General features: G+C 46.9%; 3 protein-coding genes and 1 long non-coding RNA gene across 5 annotated transcripts; 1 reads left to right on the forward strand and 3 right to left on the reverse strand.

Moving 5' to 3' along the window:
- Positions 1 to 1,791: 1,791 nt before the first annotated feature.
- LOC117227191 (tubulin beta-1 chain) lies at positions 1,792 to 7,374 on the reverse strand. The gene is made up of 2 exons (XM_033482209.2): positions 7,198 to 7,374; positions 1,792 to 3,609 (listed from the first exon to the last, which is right to left on the reverse strand). Exons 1-2 carry the CDS (start codon positions 7,252 to 7,254, stop codon positions 2,323 to 2,325), a joined length of 1,344 nt encoding a protein of 447 aa, XP_033338100.1. The 5' UTR covers positions 7,255 to 7,374; the 3' UTR covers positions 1,792 to 2,322.
- A 5,997-nt stretch (positions 7,375 to 13,371) lies between these two features.
- LOC117227195 (serine hydrolase BPHL) lies at positions 13,372 to 14,653 on the reverse strand. Its single transcript, XM_033482213.2, has 5 exons — positions 14,497 to 14,653; positions 14,342 to 14,432; positions 13,887 to 14,207; positions 13,572 to 13,827; positions 13,372 to 13,503 (listed from the first exon to the last, which is right to left on the reverse strand). The coding sequence occupies exons 1-5, from the start codon at positions 14,611 to 14,613 to the stop codon at positions 13,413 to 13,415; spliced, it is 876 nt and encodes a 291-aa protein (XP_033338104.2). The 5' UTR covers positions 14,614 to 14,653; the 3' UTR covers positions 13,372 to 13,412.
- Positions 14,627 to 15,334, forward strand: LOC117227199 (uncharacterized). The gene is made up of 2 exons (XR_004492012.2): positions 14,627 to 14,757; positions 14,898 to 15,334. It is a non-coding gene; the product is annotated as an uncharacterized LOC117227199 (long non-coding RNA).
- On the reverse strand, positions 14,759 to 17,176 carry vih (ubiquitin conjugating enzyme vih). 2 transcript variants are annotated; one of them, XM_076518478.1, is made up of 5 exons: positions 17,072 to 17,176; positions 16,659 to 16,983; positions 16,151 to 16,265; positions 15,863 to 16,067; positions 14,759 to 15,782 (listed from the first exon to the last, which is right to left on the reverse strand). In XM_076518478.1, the coding sequence occupies exons 2-5, from the start codon at positions 16,760 to 16,762 to the stop codon at positions 15,658 to 15,660; spliced, it is 549 nt and encodes a 182-aa protein (XP_076374593.1). In that variant the 5' UTR covers positions 16,763 to 16,983; positions 17,072 to 17,176; the 3' UTR covers positions 14,759 to 15,657. The 2 variants fall into 2 exon arrangements, with proteins under 2 accessions (XP_076374593.1, XP_033338108.1); XM_033482217.2 differs by having other exon boundaries at positions 16,659 to 16,889; positions 17,072 to 17,171.
- Between the last annotated feature and the right edge of the window lie 154 nt (positions 17,177 to 17,330).

A 17,330-nucleotide genomic window follows, 5' to 3' on the forward strand; every position in this document is an offset into this window, starting at 1 on the left:
TAGTTGTTTTAAATCTGAAGCTGCTTTAATTTCAAAGCTGCTGTAATTTTGAGGCTGCTCTAATTTCGAAGCTGCTCTAATTTTGAAGCTGCTATAATTTCTAAGCCGCTGTAATTTTGAATCTGCTTTAATTCTAAATTGCCATCTTAGCTTGAAGTTCCAGCCGATCTTCGCGAGTAATTAAACTCCCCCACGTGGCAAAGAGTGATGTTCCCGAATCTTTCGACGAAATTGTCGTCGAATCGCGGTGACTCGTAGCGCGTGATTTTTCAGATTGAAAAGAACAATCGAGGTTGTCGCGCCGCAAAGTACAATACACTTTGCAATTAGTACGTGGCGTCTCGGAGTGGATCGAATTCGCGGAGCGAGACGACGACGACAACGAGCCGCACGCAGCCACGTATAGCCGGACGATGAGTCATGCCACTGACTCCTTCTCTTGGGCTTTGTCGAACAGAAACCGCCCCAGCTCGTTTCATTTATTTATCCAACGAATGGTCGTGCGGGACGACATATTGGTAGGATGCGACACGAATTTTCCCGTGTACGCCACAGCCGGCCAGCCAGACGGAATTTCTCCTCTCCTTTGCCCGACTATGATCTTGATTGCGATACCGCGTCCTCCGCCTTTTATCTTGATTTACCCTCTTATTAATTACAATTCCCCCGTTGACGGTCTTCCGCCCGTACACGGTAGGCAGGTTTAAATGTTTGTCGCGGGGCATTCTAAAATGAAGAAGAATTCGACGAGCTAATTAGGTTAATGTAATTCCCTCGGGGATCGCTACTCTGATTGCTATCGGTGAAGGGGTTAAAGGGTTACCCTTCGGGACTAATCGCAACCATTTCTGCGATGAATATTTAGGTATTTAACGGTTGACGAATTTCTTCGTTGCAGTTTATGGAGCAGAAACATTTCGCATGTTTTCGAAAATGTTTTCTGCAAATGATAGATAGATTAATCTTCGGGGTTAATTGCGAATATATACATTATTAATATCTCTGCGACGAATACAGGTGGTACACGTACATTTGGCATTCGACGAATCTCTCTCTCCGCTGTACATTATAAAGTAAAATATATTTTGCACGTTCTCGAAGATGTTTTCAGCCAAGAGAATGTATGTTACATTGATATTTAGAAAGGAATCCAGAGACAGAGAACAGTTTTCGATCCAAATCGATGCCACTGGCTTAACTGTATCACATTAGTCCGTTATTTGGTTAGCCGATAGGCCTGGCTGCGGTTAAAATTCCAACGAAACCTCTAAACAACGTGCAATCTACGCAAACCGCAAACTGTTCGCATCCTGTCGCGAGCGTTTCGCCATTGATACGGAATGCTTGTTCTTCGAACATTTTCATTAGCGCGTGTACCGTGTTCGATCCGATCTTGTTTGGACTCTTCTTCGCTCTATATTTATCTAGTCGTCGCAATACGAAATCAAAAGAAAACGCGATGCTGACCGGAACTAATTGGCGATCGATTTCTTTTCGTAATTGGCCAATAAATCCGGTATCTGCAGCACGATTGTACCAGTACAGTGAACGCTTCCGATGACGTTGTTCATCGATAGATGGCGACACGATGCTAATTAATTGACCCGCTCGCTAATTAACGATTCGTTGCATGCAATCTGGACGACCTGCTCCGTTTTTAGGACAATATTCTCGATACTAGCGCATCTCTAGGGATTCTAATAGCTCTAAATGCAACATTTTACTTCCGAGCTAGGATCGATAAAGTACTGATCGACGGAATCATCGGTGATACAGACAAAACAGCGTCAATCAAGGTTCATATTGGCATTCGTGGGCTGAATGATCCACTTTATTCAGATCTACAATTGTAGTTTCATAAATACAAAAAACCAATCGTCTGATGCGTTACTTATAAGGCTAGTTATAAATGGGGGTTGTTCCTTATAAAACATACGCTTATATCATAATAATTTATTTATAAACGGTGGTGGACCGCGTCAGCGGTTATACACTGGATACAGAGACGCACCTTGCAAACAGTAAAAATCGAATGAGAAACGACGAAAAAAAAATAGATAAACAGGGAGGACAACATAGGACACAGAAACGACAATCCAAAGAAAATTCCTTTCGAATAATTCGGCGAGTACGAAAGTAAATTCGGGGGGGCGGGAGGAGCCGTTAAGGTGCGCCTGTTCGTGAAATTGCCATGGTGGACAGAGAACAGTCTGTAAAAAAGAAATAAAAAATACAGGGAACGAGGGGACGAGGGAGGTAACGCAGAGTTAAGAAGCAGAGCATGAGTGAGAGAGATAACAGGGCAGTTGTCTTGGCAGGTCTTTAGTTCTCGTCGACCTCGGCCTCTTGTTCCTCGTCGAACTCTGCGTCCTCGTCCGCGGTAGCTTCCTGGTATTGCTGGTACTCTGAGACCAGATCGTTCATGTTCGACTCGGCTTCGGTGAACTCCATCTCGTCCATACCCTCTCCGGTGTACCAATGGAGGAAAGCCTTTCTCCTGAACATGGCGGTGAACTGCTCGGAGATTCTCTTGAACAGCTCTTGGATGGCGGTTGAGTTGCCGATGAACGTCGCGGACATCTTGAGTCCACGAGGCGGAATGTCGCAGACGGCTGTCTTCACGTTGTTCGGGATCCACTCGACGAAGTACGAGCTGTTCTTGTTCTGGATATTTAGCATCTGTTCGTCGACCTCCTTCATCGACATCCTGCCACGGAAGATGGCGGCTACCGTGAGGTACCTTCCGTGTCTGGGGTCGCACGCGGCCATCATGTTCTTCGCGTCGAACATCTGTTGGGTGAGCTCGGGCACCGAGAGTGCTCTGTACTGTTGGCTGCCGCGTGAGGTCAGAGGAGCGAATCCGGGCATGAAGAAGTGGAGACGCGGGAACGGTACCATGTTGACGGCGAGTTTTCTCAAGTCAGCGTTCAGCTGACCGGGGAACCTGAGGCAGGTCGTCACGCCGGACATTGTGAGGGATACGAGATGGTTCAGGTCACCGTAGGTGGGCGTGGACAGTTTCAGAGTGCGGAAGCAGATATCGTACAGGGCCTCGTTGTCAATACAGTAGGTTTCGTCCGTGTTCTCGACGAGTTGATGAACGGAGAGAGTGGCATTGTACGGTTCGACGACAGTGTCCGATACTTTCGGAGACGGGACGACTGAGTATGTGTTCATGATTCTGTCGGGGTATTCCTCGCGGATCTTTGAGATCAGCAGGGTACCCATACCGGAACCGGTGCCGCCGCCGAGGGAGTGGGTCAGCTGAAAACCTTGCAGGCAGTCGCAGCTCTCAGCCTCCTTCCTGACTACGTCGAGCACAGAGTCTACCAACTCAGCGCCTTCGGTGTAGTGTCCTTTCGCCCAGTTGTTGCCAGCTCCAGACTGACCGAACACGAAGTTGTCGGGTCTGAAGATCTGTCCGAAAGGTCCCGAGCGGACGGAGTCCATGGTTCCTGGCTCAAGATCGACGAGGATGGCGCGTGGTACATATTTGCCGCCGGAGGCTTCATTGTAGTAAACGTTGATGCGTTCCAACTGGAGATCCGAGTCTCCGTGGTAGGTTCCAGTCGGGTCGATGCCATGCTCGTCGCTGATTATTTCCCAAAACTGTGAAACAAGTCCGTCATTAGTACCCGGAAATATAATAAAGATAATTAACATCATTGGTAGGGTCGGAAGCTGTAGTGAATCAGGAGGTCTTGATAAATTTGTGGTCGTTGGTTTCTTGTGGATTTCTGTTCGGTGCTCTTGTCGGACAAGGTAGTGGATGGAAGGATGTTCAAAGGGTACGTGATAATTACCGGAGAAGTAATAATCCTCGAAGAAATCCATTTTGTCGTTGCACATTCTAGTGCCGGATTATTCAATTACAGGATACGCAGGGAGGAGGTGGATATGATAATTCCCGGCGACGCTTTCTCCGCGCGACTATTCTCCGACATCCGTTTCCAGTGTTCCATAGTATCGACCGAGAACGCGGTTCGTCGACCTCGTCGTTGAATAGCTCGCGTGTAATTACTCGTAATACGCACGTTCATTAAGAACCTCGGCGAATAAGAGGTGTTCCTTCCTCTTCCTCCCGACTACGTTTGTTTGTATTCTTTCCCGATGCAAGCATGCGTGCGTGCGCGCGCGCGCCCACTCGTGTCTGCCGAACGAGATTAATTATCGGACCAGCGAGTTTTGTGTTTTACCACGGTACCTCCTCGGCGCAACGTTTACTTCGACGCGAACGAATGCGTAGCACGAAAATGCAGCGAAGCAGAGCACAGTCTGCTGCTACCTAGAAGAGTGCACTCTCTTCGCTGTAGTTCAAAGACCCGCCCGGTGTATTTCTGGAAATCGCGGCGAGTGCCGCGGACGCGCGTCTCTCTATCCTTCAACCAGGTAGCCAAGTATGCGGTCGGGGCTTAATTGTTTCTATTTGTCAAGCGTGTGGTATTCGATCAAGTGTAAGGTTGAACAGCTGGCGTACATTATCTCGTCCGCGACGTTATCGTAGGTCGAAACGTTGCAGAGTCTATTATCGCAAGATCAAAGGAAGACAAAATCTAATCGAGGCGACTTCGAGACTCGACAAACTCGTTGGGTAATTGCCCGATCCGGTGAATTCGGCCGAACGCGATCGCGAACGCCTACGTGATCCACTACGACGACCGTCCTACATGGAAACGACGCCTGTATCGAGCGGTGTGACCATATATGAATATCGTTAGTGGGAAGCTAAGATCGCCCAGCCCTGTTACCTCCCACCAGTTCTACCTGTACACGCAATGTACATGTATTGCTGTAGCGAGATATGAGTCACCAATGTCATCGCTATATATAGAAGCGAAGACCGTAACACACCGAACCCGGTGCAATTAGCATAACACAATTCGAACCGATTTATGCACCGGACGACTCTCTCTCTCTCTCTCTCCTCCCCCCTTGTTTACTCGCCGCAGAAATTCGGGGGACATCTCGAAAGCATGTTAGGCGCCACCGCCCACCCCGAGGACTTCCACTTTCTTTTCATCTGTATTTTCGACTCGGGGAATTTTAAGGCGTCGAGAGCAGAAGGAAGCTGCGAGCCAGAGTAAAAGAAGCAACTTTGGAATATAATTGAGAATATAACAATTGAAGAATCGTAATATTTGGTCTAGAAATACATTTACAGATTGCGAGCGCGAGAAACTGAGGCAACGACGAGTGGAACGGACCTGCTGGAAAAGCAACAAAATGGCGGCGGCGCTAGTTAGTAACGGAACTACAATTTGCCTTCCCCCTGGCAGCTGCTCTACGACTCTTTTCTTTGCGACCCTCCGAACGGTCTAGCTAGCAGCAGATGGCTCTTCGAGCAGATGGAGGCTACGCGATCATCGACTGTATTCTACACGGATCATTGTACCGACCGCGGCAACGATTGGAAACGAAGCGAGTTTAGAAAAGCGAATTTAGATAGCCCGAATCAGGCCGAGGTGACGCGAAACGACGACGACGCGAGAAGAGGATATCTTCTTTCTTTATTTGGAAGCGTTGCTGTGCCACGCAAGACTCGATGTCCTTGGACCACAGGATCCCTGAATGGACAGAACTGTAATCGTTGCACAACTGCTTCCAGTTCAGGACAGAGAGCTGCTGCTCTCGGTTCCTACGAGAAGATACGTCTCGGATTGAAAATCGATATCGCGACAATAGACGAAGATGCAGCTAACCAGGGAAGCGGACGTTGACTCAATGAAACAACCTTGAAAACTATGAGAGCGTGACTACAGCCGGTCGGATCGTACCCCAATCTCCCGAGTCAGTTCCCGTGATAATTGTCTATATTATATAATATTTTCTCGTCGCACGACCTCCAAGATATCGCGCGAATACTTCCCAAGTGCACTTATTACTGCAGTAGTGGCACCTAGAGCCTGTTCAGAATATGATCCGCAATTTTATTAGCTACCAATTTTTGTTCGATTAATCCACGAAGATTTACATAATTCTAAATAAGAATAAAAATGACTGCAATTTTTTAAAATAGAAATTTAAATTTATTTATTCGCATGGGATTGAAATAAATATTTTATGTTTCTAGAATATTCCAATAAATGATGATTAATTGCTGTAGCGTTTAACTGTGACGTTCATATACAGCAGAAATATCTCACGGTTTCGTCTGAAATAAAATGTATGCAAAATAAACGCCTACATTGTCTCATCATTCAATTATTTTAAGCTGAGTCAATCTATCGGTCATAGGAGATTTAACTTCGAAGAATAAATTCCGCTACTTTGAAACTGAATAGAAAAAACTATACTGTTGTTCAGAGATTATAGCGGTACATTATTTTTCTGTCCCGGCGGAACGTTCATAAACGTCAATCTCCGTCGAGTAAGGAAAAAACGGTCGTTTCGAACGGCGAGCGAATAATGGCGCATGTCTGCATCAGTCTCGCAAGAAAAACGCAGATGAGAGAGAACGACGGTAGAGAACGAGTCGCGAGAAAGAGAGAGAGAGAGAGAAGCACCGAATGCGCGCGCAATCGTTCGATTCCACTGCCGCATCAACCCGGTGTATTTCGACGCCCGGAGACAGCCACACCCAGCGGACGAGTATCGTCCAATCGAAATAATTTTACGAATTTTTCTGGAAAAAGTGCCTGCTCGTGACGTCTCCCTCGTTCGAATTTCGAAAAAATTCGAACGACGGAGCTGCGAACAGGAGCGCAATAGAACGCTTGACGACAACGCCACGTCCGGTGCGGCGCCTCGCCGGAAAAAACCGTTAGGATACTCGCCGGCCGGCGTAGTTCTGTCGCCATGACAGGTCTTCGACCGTACACGATTTTTTCGCATACCAGCCACGCTCTTCGTGGCTCTTTGTCCGCCTCCACTTTTTCTGCAAACACTGTGGCAGATAAGAAATGTCCATCGGGTCGCGCTACTTTCGAGAACGTCTCGTTCGAAGAATGCAGAAAGATGGCGTATTCGTGGTCTAACATTATCTCTCCCGATATTCCTCGATTACGTAGTTTAATCTAGTTTGGAATCGCGTTACCCGAGACTTCGTACGATCGGCGATCAGAACGATGGGAAACTGTTCGGTTCGGGATAATACAGTACAAGGACGACCGGTTATGAGAGCATCGGACAAAGTGGCGTTCGCGTTACACGCGGTCAGAAGAGTGCGAGGGATTTCTCGAAGGAATTCTCGGCACTCACCTTAGCGCCAATTTGGTTTCCGCACTGGCCAGCTTGAATGTGGACGATTTCCCTCATGTTGCTCGGTAGTTTGTTAAGAACTGCTTCGAAAACTCGCTGGTGACTGTACTTGTACGAACAACGGGATGCACGCTAACTCGTCACGAGAGCCCGCAAACGAATATGCCCTGGCACCGGCGTCCGTTACAGATTTTCAAGCTTCGACCGGACAGCGGCGGGGAGAGGGGAGGTGGCATCAGCGACCGTTCCGATTGGTCGGGACACCACCACCGTTTCACCGGCCCGGCGTCGGCAGCGTTGCCAACATGCCAACTGCTACGCTCTGCCGAGCCTGCGCCCCAGCCGTCGGCGAATGGATGTGACATCGTTGAAAATTTTCGATTCGCCAAAACCAACGAGGACCACCGATATCCTCAACCCACGAACGCGACCTCTTTTTCTTGGCTGCTAACAGAGAGCCGGCCCTCCCCGAGAAAACATTGATTTAAAGGCCGGCAGAAACACCGTTGCCCGTCCAGATCATTCGCGAACGTTTGCTCGATGATCGTCCACACCGATGCCCGAATAATTAACATTCTGCCGAGCTGATGTTGCTATTGTGTCCGTACTGTCATCGATTTCCGGGCGTGGTTGCCCGACGATTTTTATCCCGAACGAATGCGACGATCAGGACCGAGAATCGCTCGTAATGTCGACGGTACTTGTCTGCGATGGTGTCGAGTACTTAAATATTGAAAATAGCTCGATAATGTGCATAGAGAGAACGAAGGCGAATGTCTGCAGGGTTGCCCGCGCAAGGGGTTGACCGTACAAGGATTAGATTCCTTACACATTTTTCTATGATTCGGCGAGTTCATCCGACGCTGATCATTTTTCATTTTAAGACAGGCTTCGCGAAATATTTGTATGTTTTAAAAAAAAAAAAAAACGCCTGTAGTATTCGCGACTTGCGTGCGGTGTATAACGGTTACCTCATTGCGGTCTTTTCCTCCCTTACCTATGGCTCGCCTTAAACCCACCCCCGCCTATCCCTACCTGTCCGGAAGAAAAGTCGATACGTGAGTCACTGTCGTACACGCCCACCCAAATATTGCGGGTTTAATCGAGAGCATCTTACAGCAGACCAGACGGCGGCTTCTTACATAAAGCATCCCTTAAAAACTATCATCAAAATTTGCAGATGTATTTAGCCTTGGCAAAAATCATTACCAACATTCCCGCTGTTTCTGTTAAATCGACTAACTAATTTGATATCTTAGTCGATTTAATACCTAACTAACTTAATATCTTCAACTAGTTTGTTAAACTGGATTATTCAACTAAATTGTACTGTATCATGTTTATGCAAATCTTCTACTAGCATACTAAGCCGCAGATATTAAGGTAAAATTCGAGACAGAATTTAAGACAGAATCAAGATAGAATCTGAGACAGAATCAAGATAGAATTTGAGACAGAAATTGTAGCGGAATTTGCGACAGATTTCGAAGGAAAATTCGAGGCAGTATCTGAGACAGAATACGAAGCAGAATTCGGGGTCAGGACTTTAAAGAGCCGGGTCGACGGCAGGAATCATCAGCGAGAAGAATCCACTTATTAACCGGTACACGGGCCGGACACAAGTGAAACGCAGCCTGCACGGATGCAGAAAGTGTCGACGGTGTGCGTGGTGTTGAACACACGACCAGAGGAGATAGGACGTGTTCGGGCAGGCTGCGTGAACGAGTCTCGACAGGAGAGCAGGTAGGGTGGATTACGGATTGCAACGTGTAAGCCAGTCTTCTCGCCGTTACCATGTATGGATCACTCACTTCTTCGTCCCGAAAAAAAGAGGAAAAAGGAGAGAGCAAATAAAAGAATCACTCGCGATCGTGTAGACGCCCGCGCGCTCATCTACCGCGTATGGTCGCGCACCTACACGCGTGCACACACAGTCTCGGGCTGATAGACACGCAGTAGGTGCACGTAACGGGCCCGCCGTAACAGGGGATCAGGATTATTATCGACGTGAATTACATTTCAGAGAAGAACAAGAGAGCGTGCTCGACCGGAGGTGAACACTCCCGGTCAGTCGCACGATCGAACAGTATGCTGCGGCCTGCGGCTGTTTCGCTGTGGCGTCCATTGCGCTCGGTTATGCACCGGGTTGCATTCTTTCGGGGACGTGGACCATAGGACCGGCGGGACTTGTACATATCTGGCTGGGCCAGCTCATCGGGCCCCGGTGCAGATCGTTTCCTCGACGAACGCGGCGTGTCGGATCGAGTCTTTCACGTGTGGCACACGGTATCGATTCAAGAGGACACGCTCGACTAGATTAGCTCGACTCTCATTGTCCTTCGTTGGCCGTGCTATTAAACGACTCCGCGAGTGTATAAACGCTCGGTGACATCACGGCCAATTTAGGCCGAGACGTCGAGCCTGTTCCTGCGGCCTAAAGAAAAATGGCTTGTTGTTGTCTAGCTAACGACGATCCATCGAACACGGACATCTTAAATGTCTCCGCAGGAAAACGGTCTGAAAATTACACCGGTACAAAGTCCCTGGATAAAAAGAAAAAGACAGAGATCTCTCCTACGCAACGCCGGATTTGCAACGTGAATCATATTTTCAGAGACTCGTTATCAGCATCAATTAAGTCGGTCGAGTCATTTATCGTCGACCAGTCTCCACAGTATTTAAACCGTACTCAATCTTTGAGTCGAACTCCGTAAATCGAACAACCTAGTCCGTATCTTGTAAATCGCCCGCTATCAGCTTTGTTCCGCAGCGATAAAAAAGTGGCTATCGTCGTCACCGCACCGATCGAATTTCGCAGCTATACACACCACCGGCGCCGGCGATCCCGTCTATGTATACGTTTGTTCGGCGGCAGACGGGCAGCTGTCTGGCTCGCCGGGAAATATTTAATAGCCGCGGCTCATTTCCGCGTGAAATTCGCAGCCCCGTCGACGATTGACACGATCGACGGTGGGCGTTGGCCGCTGGAAACACAACGAACGCGACATAGTCCACGCATGTCAGGACGACGGGGGTGGCTAAGTCGCGATGTTATCGACCTTTCCAGAAACCCGGCGATTTTCAACAAAACCGAATAAACGGCGCGCGGGCAAACAATCGGAAAGTTGCGTTTAGCCGGCGGTGACACGCGTGCCCGTTCTCTCTTCGCTGGGGACCAAAATCGAGGGGTTCGACGTGAATTCGGCCGGGATCCTCGCCGTTTATCGATCGGTAAGGGCAAACGAAAGTGTCGTGTGGAGTCGTTCGAGCGTTTTGAAGCTGGCAGTCAACGTCGAGTCGGGAGAACCGAGTCGGAACGACGAGCCAGGCCTTGCCCCGCCTCAACTTTTATTGATCCCGAGGATGTCGTGCACGCCGGATACGTCTAAATATTTTCGCAAGCGTGTGTACACCGTCGTCGACGCGTCTAGGCCGATCAAAATCGCCACCCCCCCCCCCCCCAGGTAGCTGCACCGACCTAATAACCATTTGCGCGCCCCTGCAATCCGCAGAGAACCCTATTCGTTCGAGAACAGATGGAGGAACGTTCTGGGTTCGAGTCTTCTTGTTCAACGACGACCGATGATAGAATCCTCTTGGCTCAGAGCAATTCGTAGTAAACTCTTCAGGTTCGAAACAACGACTGATGATAGAATCCTCTTATCCCGCAATAAATGATGTTAGAATCCTCTTCGTCTGCATTGGTTGATTGTAAATGCTCTTGCTTCGCCACGACTGGCGAAAGAATTCTCTCGGTCCATAACCATCGACAAGTAGAACCTTTTTGCTAGGTGCTGACTAATGGGAGAATCCTCTTGCAATGATCGTTAGTAAATTCCTGTTGGTTTGTAACAACTAATAATAGAATCCTTCTCTTCGGCAATGAATGACGGACAGGGCGCTATCGTTTAGCGACCGTCGATGGTAGAATCCTCCCGTTCTGCGACTTCGATAGAAATTCCGAGGGTCCACGATGCGGAGGATCGTGTTCCTGGGAGCGAGCGAGGGCTATCGAGGCCAAGATTTTGACGCGCGACCACTTTCTCGAGCGATCCCGCGATACAGAATCGAAAACGATCAACAACGGAGACGCAAGCTACCGTAAATGGTGTCGTTTTCTACTCGGGAGGACAACGGGCGGGATACGTCTCGCCGTGGCCAAAGAGGATCGAGTCGATAACGGTAGGCACGAAATCTGATTGTGACTCATCGGAATCACTCGTGCCCGATCGCCGATTTCTTCCCTTTTCTCACGGCGGAGCTGCCGCGGTCTCCTCTCCTCTTTAGAAAGATTACCGAAACGCCGATCAGATTTCCCGGAGCACGATCGAGCGCGGTCGCTGGCGAACGAATTTTGTCGTCGACGATATTAAGTAACATCTCGGAATGATGTCATCGCGGCGACGCCGGTCTGCTGCAGCTCCATAACGGGACGGGCATTTGCATACTGGAGTCGCGGTTTCCAAGTCGCGAAATTCGCGATGTTCGTTGCCGACGGTGTTTGTTTTCGGGGGAAATCGTTTACCGGATCGGTGCCGGGACTTCGATGACGGGGAAAGGATCGTCCTTTTTGCCGAAAGTATGTACACGCTTGTCACGTACGATCGCGTATGTGGGTACATAAATATGTATTTCCGCGGCGCGGCGGCGGCCGCTCGCTTCGCTTAGAATTGCTCCGGATTTTCGCTCGCCTCATTAAACACGGTCGCGTTCTTTTATTTCTGGAACGATACCGCCGGCTTTCTACCAGGATTCCCGCAGGGATAAAGGTTACCGGTGTTGCAAAGATGCATCCGAGAGAGGGGACCCGATCGAGGAAAGAACGAAAAGAATAAGGACAGGTTTACGTGATCGAATCGCGAAGTAGTCTGGCCATATTTGGCCACACCCGACGCATTATATATACATGTATATATATATACATGTATACATATACACACGTTATCCTTTTTCCCTCCTGGTCTCGAATTAGCCAATTCTCTGAAAACTTCGCGGATATCTCGCCGCTGTCGATTCGGACAGATTAGACTGTTTCAGATGAGCTGCCATTTTGCGCAACGATCCGCCGTTATCTCGAAGCGACACGCTTCTCGCGGGTTACACGGGGTTACTATCGTTGCCCTCCTAGATTTCGTGCATTACGCAATCTCGTCCGGCTGGTATTCTAAACGATGATCTCGTACCAAGAGCGTACCGAGAACAGTCGGCCTCTGCGCCGGGCTCTGTTATCCATATAACAAGTGGCACAAGACAACTTTCTATCTGGCAGCGGCTCGCTTCTCAGGCTCCTACATCTTTCGCGAGGCTTTATATTCCTTTGCTTTCATTTTTCCTCCTTTCTTTTCATTTGAATTGAATGAGCAGCCTCTGCCTTCGGTCGCTTCTTCACGCGTTTGCCCTCGGCTCGGCGTTATTGATCCCGTACGAATCCGAAAACAGCGCCGACTTGCACCGTATTCTCATCGATTGTGAAAAACGAACGGCAATTTACATTGTTAAACGTAAAAAAAAAACGTATTTGTTATATAAAGATCGTTTGCTTGAAAGAGTGTGCCTAATAAGACGCTTCTGACTTTCCATTCTGCTTCATCGCGGATTAAAATCGTGCTAATTAAATTCTACGGCGTTAGCATACTTCGAGTGTCTTTGGAGGAGTTTATGGGGGTAGTTCTCTCGGGGGGCCTTCCTGTACGTCTGTGTGCCGAGTGAAATATCGGGGTTTCGTTACGCGTTCTTTTGTGTCCTGGCAGAGGTTTCGGGGCGTAGCCGGCTCGGGGGAGAGAGAGGATCGATTTTCGTTCGGAGCGCAATGCGGATATTTCGGATGGGCGGTCCTTGATGTCCGCGTAGATCGCACTATTTTACAGTCGAGTCACCGCTACCCCTAATCATCAGCCCGAAACAGGAGGGCTCTATCCGCACCAGTGGCCAGCTAGTTTCTCAGTGATATTGTTCTGTGGAAGTAAAAATCGCGATGCAGGCGAGGAACATTTTCGGATGGTGTTGCCTACGAAAAGACCTGATCGCCCACGTGGCTTCCTTTCTCCGGCTCGATTCCGGCGTCGGTTAGCCCACGTGTGTCCTCCATGCTGCGTAATGCATTCAGTGTACTTCGTTGCTTGGAACATGTATCGAGAACCGACTTTGACCGGACACGAAAATTACTAGTCAGAATTGCATCAAAATATGTATAATTTTAGTATAAATGGGATCGATTACTCGAGCAGAAATTCGGTGACGAGATCGTTGAACTCCTTGGGGTACTGCAGGTGAATACTGTGCCGACCTTCCTCCATGATCTTCAACCTGGAAACCGGGAATGCTTGAAAATCGAGCAGAAAACCTGTACATTGAGAAAACATTTGTGCACGCACTTGGCGCCGTGGATGTGTTGCTTCAGGTAAAGAGGATGCTCCGCGAGTACCATGCGGTCCTTGGCCCCGTGGAGCAAGAAAGTAGGACATCGAATTTTCGGCAGCAATTCCTTGCATAAATTGCCATTCTGCTTTTCATAAATTCTGTCGCAAGCGTCGACCCAGTCGGCCCACAATTTTCGCGAATACTCCTCGCCATAGACCGTTATCATTGACGCTCGCCGCTTCTCAGACCAACTGTCGAAGTCCCTGGACTCTGAGCAAGATTGACTTTGACAATTGAACATCGCATTCATTAACAAACGAACAACGTACTTTTGTAAATTTCGATTTCCGTCGGTGTTATGTAGGCGTTCCCTGCGAAGCACACCATTTTCCGGACGTTCTCGGGGAACATCGCAGCGAGGAACAGCACGGTTATGCCACCGTCGCTCCATCCAACTACTGAGAACTTTGTGAACCCTAAAACCTTCATTAGATCGCGAGCATCAATGGCATCGCGTTGCAAAAAATCGTCCGGGAAGGTTCTGTCCGGTGGCCTTGATTTCCCGTAGCCCACGGGCTCCCATGCGACTATGGTAAACTTCTGCCGGTCGAAACCCTCTATCTGAGGCTTGAAGTGGGACCATATTGAACCTGTGGCACAACATCGTCGTTCGTTCCATAACTAATATCTAACTCGCCTAGAAATATTAGATTAAAACAGATTTATCTAGAGCGTTATCTGCCTATGTGCTCAACATATAGCTAGGTTTGATGTTTTGTCTCACCTGCTACACCGGGTAGAAGCAGGACAGCGTGGTCGCCAGTTCCAACCTTGAGATAATTGATGTCGACTCCGTTCACGTTAACTTTTCGTTCCTATTGGACAGATATAAATCGACTTCATCTCTGCTAGCCTTTCTATTCGATGTATGCCATGTACCTGATCATCTCGATTTCCCGAAATTTCTGACACGGATGCTGCGAAAGATTTAACATGTCGTGCGATCGATAGTTTCTGCACGAAATGTCGGCAAAATGTCGCTGCCATCACTAACATGGCTAACGTGAGTCAGTCGTTTACTTCCCCCTCCTTCCCACCTTTTATCCAAGCAAGCGCATTATCAGATGCATAATGACCCTCGATCATTCGAACGACTTTGAACGTTCCAGATAGCAGTAGAGAAATTAAACCATTCCATATGTTAGTTGAAAATGTTTATTTATATCTTCTTTTATAGATACATTAATAAATCAATTGTTTGGCACTCTAAAATTCTATTAACATCTCGAAGGACGTATTGGTGATATACTTGTGCTTACTAGTACTTTTTTATTTTATAGGGTAACTTATCACACATCGTTGAGAATTGCTAGGAGAAACAAGGTGTTCCAACATTTCGGAGAAGTACCATCCGCTATGCAATTAATTAATTTCCGGCGATGAAGATGCCTGGTAGCTCGATAGGTTTTACAATTTCGTGAAGTTAGTGATCAAATGGTGGTTATTAAGCTTACTAATTCGATGAAAATATGTACTGATTAATCACGATTGCGCGGTGAGTTGTCTTATCGTTCGAGACGAACTGAATTTGTGCGGATTATTATAATTGAATATAGGAGCATGAATGTTTAAAATATTTATTTTCGAATTATACAATAATGATAAATGACGCAATATCGAATATAGCTAGTACGTATGAAATACTCTAAAATGTATAGAAAAGTCAAAATATATTACTAAAAGTGAATAATAAATAAACGTTTCTGATACAAATTGATGATGCAAAAATTGTTTAATCCGCATATACAGCCTTAAAATCATGATACAAATTTCTGTCCGTCTCCCCAGACGACTCTATGAAATTAAGCAACAGAAGAGTGACATGTAATGAACGATATAAAAATGGTTTTAGACTCTCTCTTTGCGCGGTACAATTACATCGATGTGAAAACCAAAAGAGAAAAGAAACAGGAGACTGAACTTTTTATAATGTAGTTCATAAGTTTGGTGCAGCAGGTCATTGTATGCCTTAAACCTAGTAATAACGCTGACGGAAATAGAAACATTAACTCAGCCAAGATGATTATAAGAATGGACTTATCATGAGTCTTGTTGACCATGGATCAATGCTCTATTATACTCTTCTATCAAGTGTTTCTTGTACTCTGTTTGATCGCTCCACAGGTGGGCTGCTTGAGGATTCAGTGGGCTTTTATTGTTAGGTTCTGTAGAATGAGAAACAGCTAAGTGTTTTCAAAGGCTCGTGAAACACCTTCGGGCACAGACTGAATGTAGGTATGCTTACCACTAAGAAGAGACTGTATAGATAACAATATAGTACGCACATCGTATAAAGCACTCCATTTATCTTTTAGTATGTCCAAACAAATGTTACCTACTTCATCTACATTTGGATGAAAACAAGGTGTTGCAAAACGTACTATTGGAGCACTGTATGGATAACTGTGAGGAAATTCCAATGTCAACTTGTACGTAAGGCCTGCATAAACCTACAACAGCAATAAAGATACAGTGACAAAGAATGCCTAGTATATCTATCGATGCATCGATATACGCAAGGCGATGATATTACAGTGTCCGTTGGTCCTGTGATCGTTCCAATCCATTTGAATAAATTTTCTCCATCGGGAAAGGCTGAGACACCTTTCTCCGTGCACATCATCAAAACCATAAGTTCCTTCTGCAGTCTGGGGCAAGGAGTAAAAATTATTCTCAAGTAATCCTATTGGAAAACATTCGCAAATACAGCCAAACTTTGCTAACTCCAATCTCAAAATCCTTGCAGATAATTTGTTTTTTGAAGTTCTCGAGAAATATTCGAATCGTAGGATGGTTGCTAGGATTGGGGGAAACTGTTGTCTCTGTAGAGGTTCGACTGTATCTGCTGAGGACGATCTAATATCGAATTTTTCGCCCGAAACGGTAGGTTATAGTCAACATTCTAATGTTAGGAGAACGCTCGTTGATAAACGACGTGACGAAAAGCAAATGATCGGATAGGAATGAAAAATGATAGCACTCGTGCAGGATTAGATTTGTCCGATAACTTCAACGGAAAACTGCGAATAAAGCTTACGTACCGTTTACTAACTGCATGGTTATCTTTCGGTATGGTCTGTTTTTCCTCGGTCGCTTTGTTCGGCGCATTCTGAGACGAATAAAATGGATTTATATTCTGTGCCATTCTGGCCTGGAGAAATGTGCACGCTGGATTCTCGAACTTTCGTTTTTCCTCACGCAAAATTTTCAAAGCTTCGGCTCAAGATACAACAGTCACTGTAGAAATTTGAATGCTGTGGCTGCTATAAACCCTGGTGAAAACATTTGACTTCAAACAGCTGTTGAAGGTGAAGCTGTGCTTGTTTATTCGGGCAGATCGCGCGCTCGGCCAAGGTATGAACTCGACTTCAATCAAGTAAATAGCAAGAAGAAACGTTATAGTTGCAGATCGAAAACATTTTCCTGTTTAACATTACACACACGACAGCCTTACCATTGATTTGGGATTACATGTAGCTCCACCGACGAACGAATCGTCGGTAACTGACAGTAGCGACACAAATGGCAAGAATAGAATCGACACCTTGTGTATTTCCGTCGCCGTGATCCCTGCGCTACCGACTGATTATATAAAATGGCCAAATTTGATCACAATTTCAGCTCAAAATTCAATTTAATAACGTAGATTCTTTACTTGGTGCTTTAATTAAGTAGCTAGATGAAATCTCGTACAAATAATTCTTTTAATTAAC

Source organism: Megalopta genalis, chromosome 2 (genome assembly GCF_051020955.1).
Source record: "Megalopta genalis isolate 19385.01 chromosome 2, iyMegGena1_principal, whole genome shotgun sequence".
Lineage (NCBI taxonomy): Eukaryota > Metazoa > Arthropoda > Insecta > Hymenoptera > Halictidae > Megalopta > Megalopta genalis.

What these genes read in the sequence shown, in the direction of transcription:
- LOC117227195 (XM_033482213.2), bottom strand. Translation starts at nt 14,613, where the DNA reads ATGTTAGTGATGGCAGCGACATTTTGCCGACATTTCGTGCAGAAACTA. An exon ending in CGGGAAATCGAGATGATCAG is followed by an intron (nt 14,433 to 14,496) that starts GTACATGGCATA and finishes TCTGTCCAATAG; the next exon opens with GAACGAAAAGTTAACGTGAA. An exon ending in CAACACATCCACGGCGCCAA is followed by an intron (nt 13,504 to 13,571) that starts GTGCGTGCACAA and finishes CCCGGTTTCCAG; the next exon opens with GTTGAAGATCATGGAGGAAG.
- vih (XM_076518478.1), bottom strand. Translation starts at nt 16,762, where the DNA reads ATGGCACAGAATATAAATCCATTTTATTCGTCTCAGAATGCGCCGAAC. An exon ending in AACCATGCAGTTAGTAAACG is followed by an intron (nt 16,266 to 16,658) that starts GTACGTAAGCTT and finishes TCCTTGCCCCAG; the next exon opens with ACTGCAGAAGGAACTTATGG. An exon ending in TATACAGTCTCTTCTTAGTG is followed by an intron (nt 15,783 to 15,862) that starts GTAAGCATACCT and finishes CTCATTCTACAG; the next exon opens with AACCTAACAATAAAAGCCCA.
- LOC117227191 (XM_033482209.2), bottom strand. Translation starts at nt 7,254, where the DNA reads ATGAGGGAAATCGTCCACATTCAAGCTGGCCAGTGCGGAAACCAAATT. An exon ending in GAAACCAAATTGGCGCTAAG is followed by an intron (nt 3,610 to 7,197) that starts GTGAGTGCCGAG and finishes CTTGTTTCACAG; the next exon opens with TTTTGGGAAATAATCAGCGA.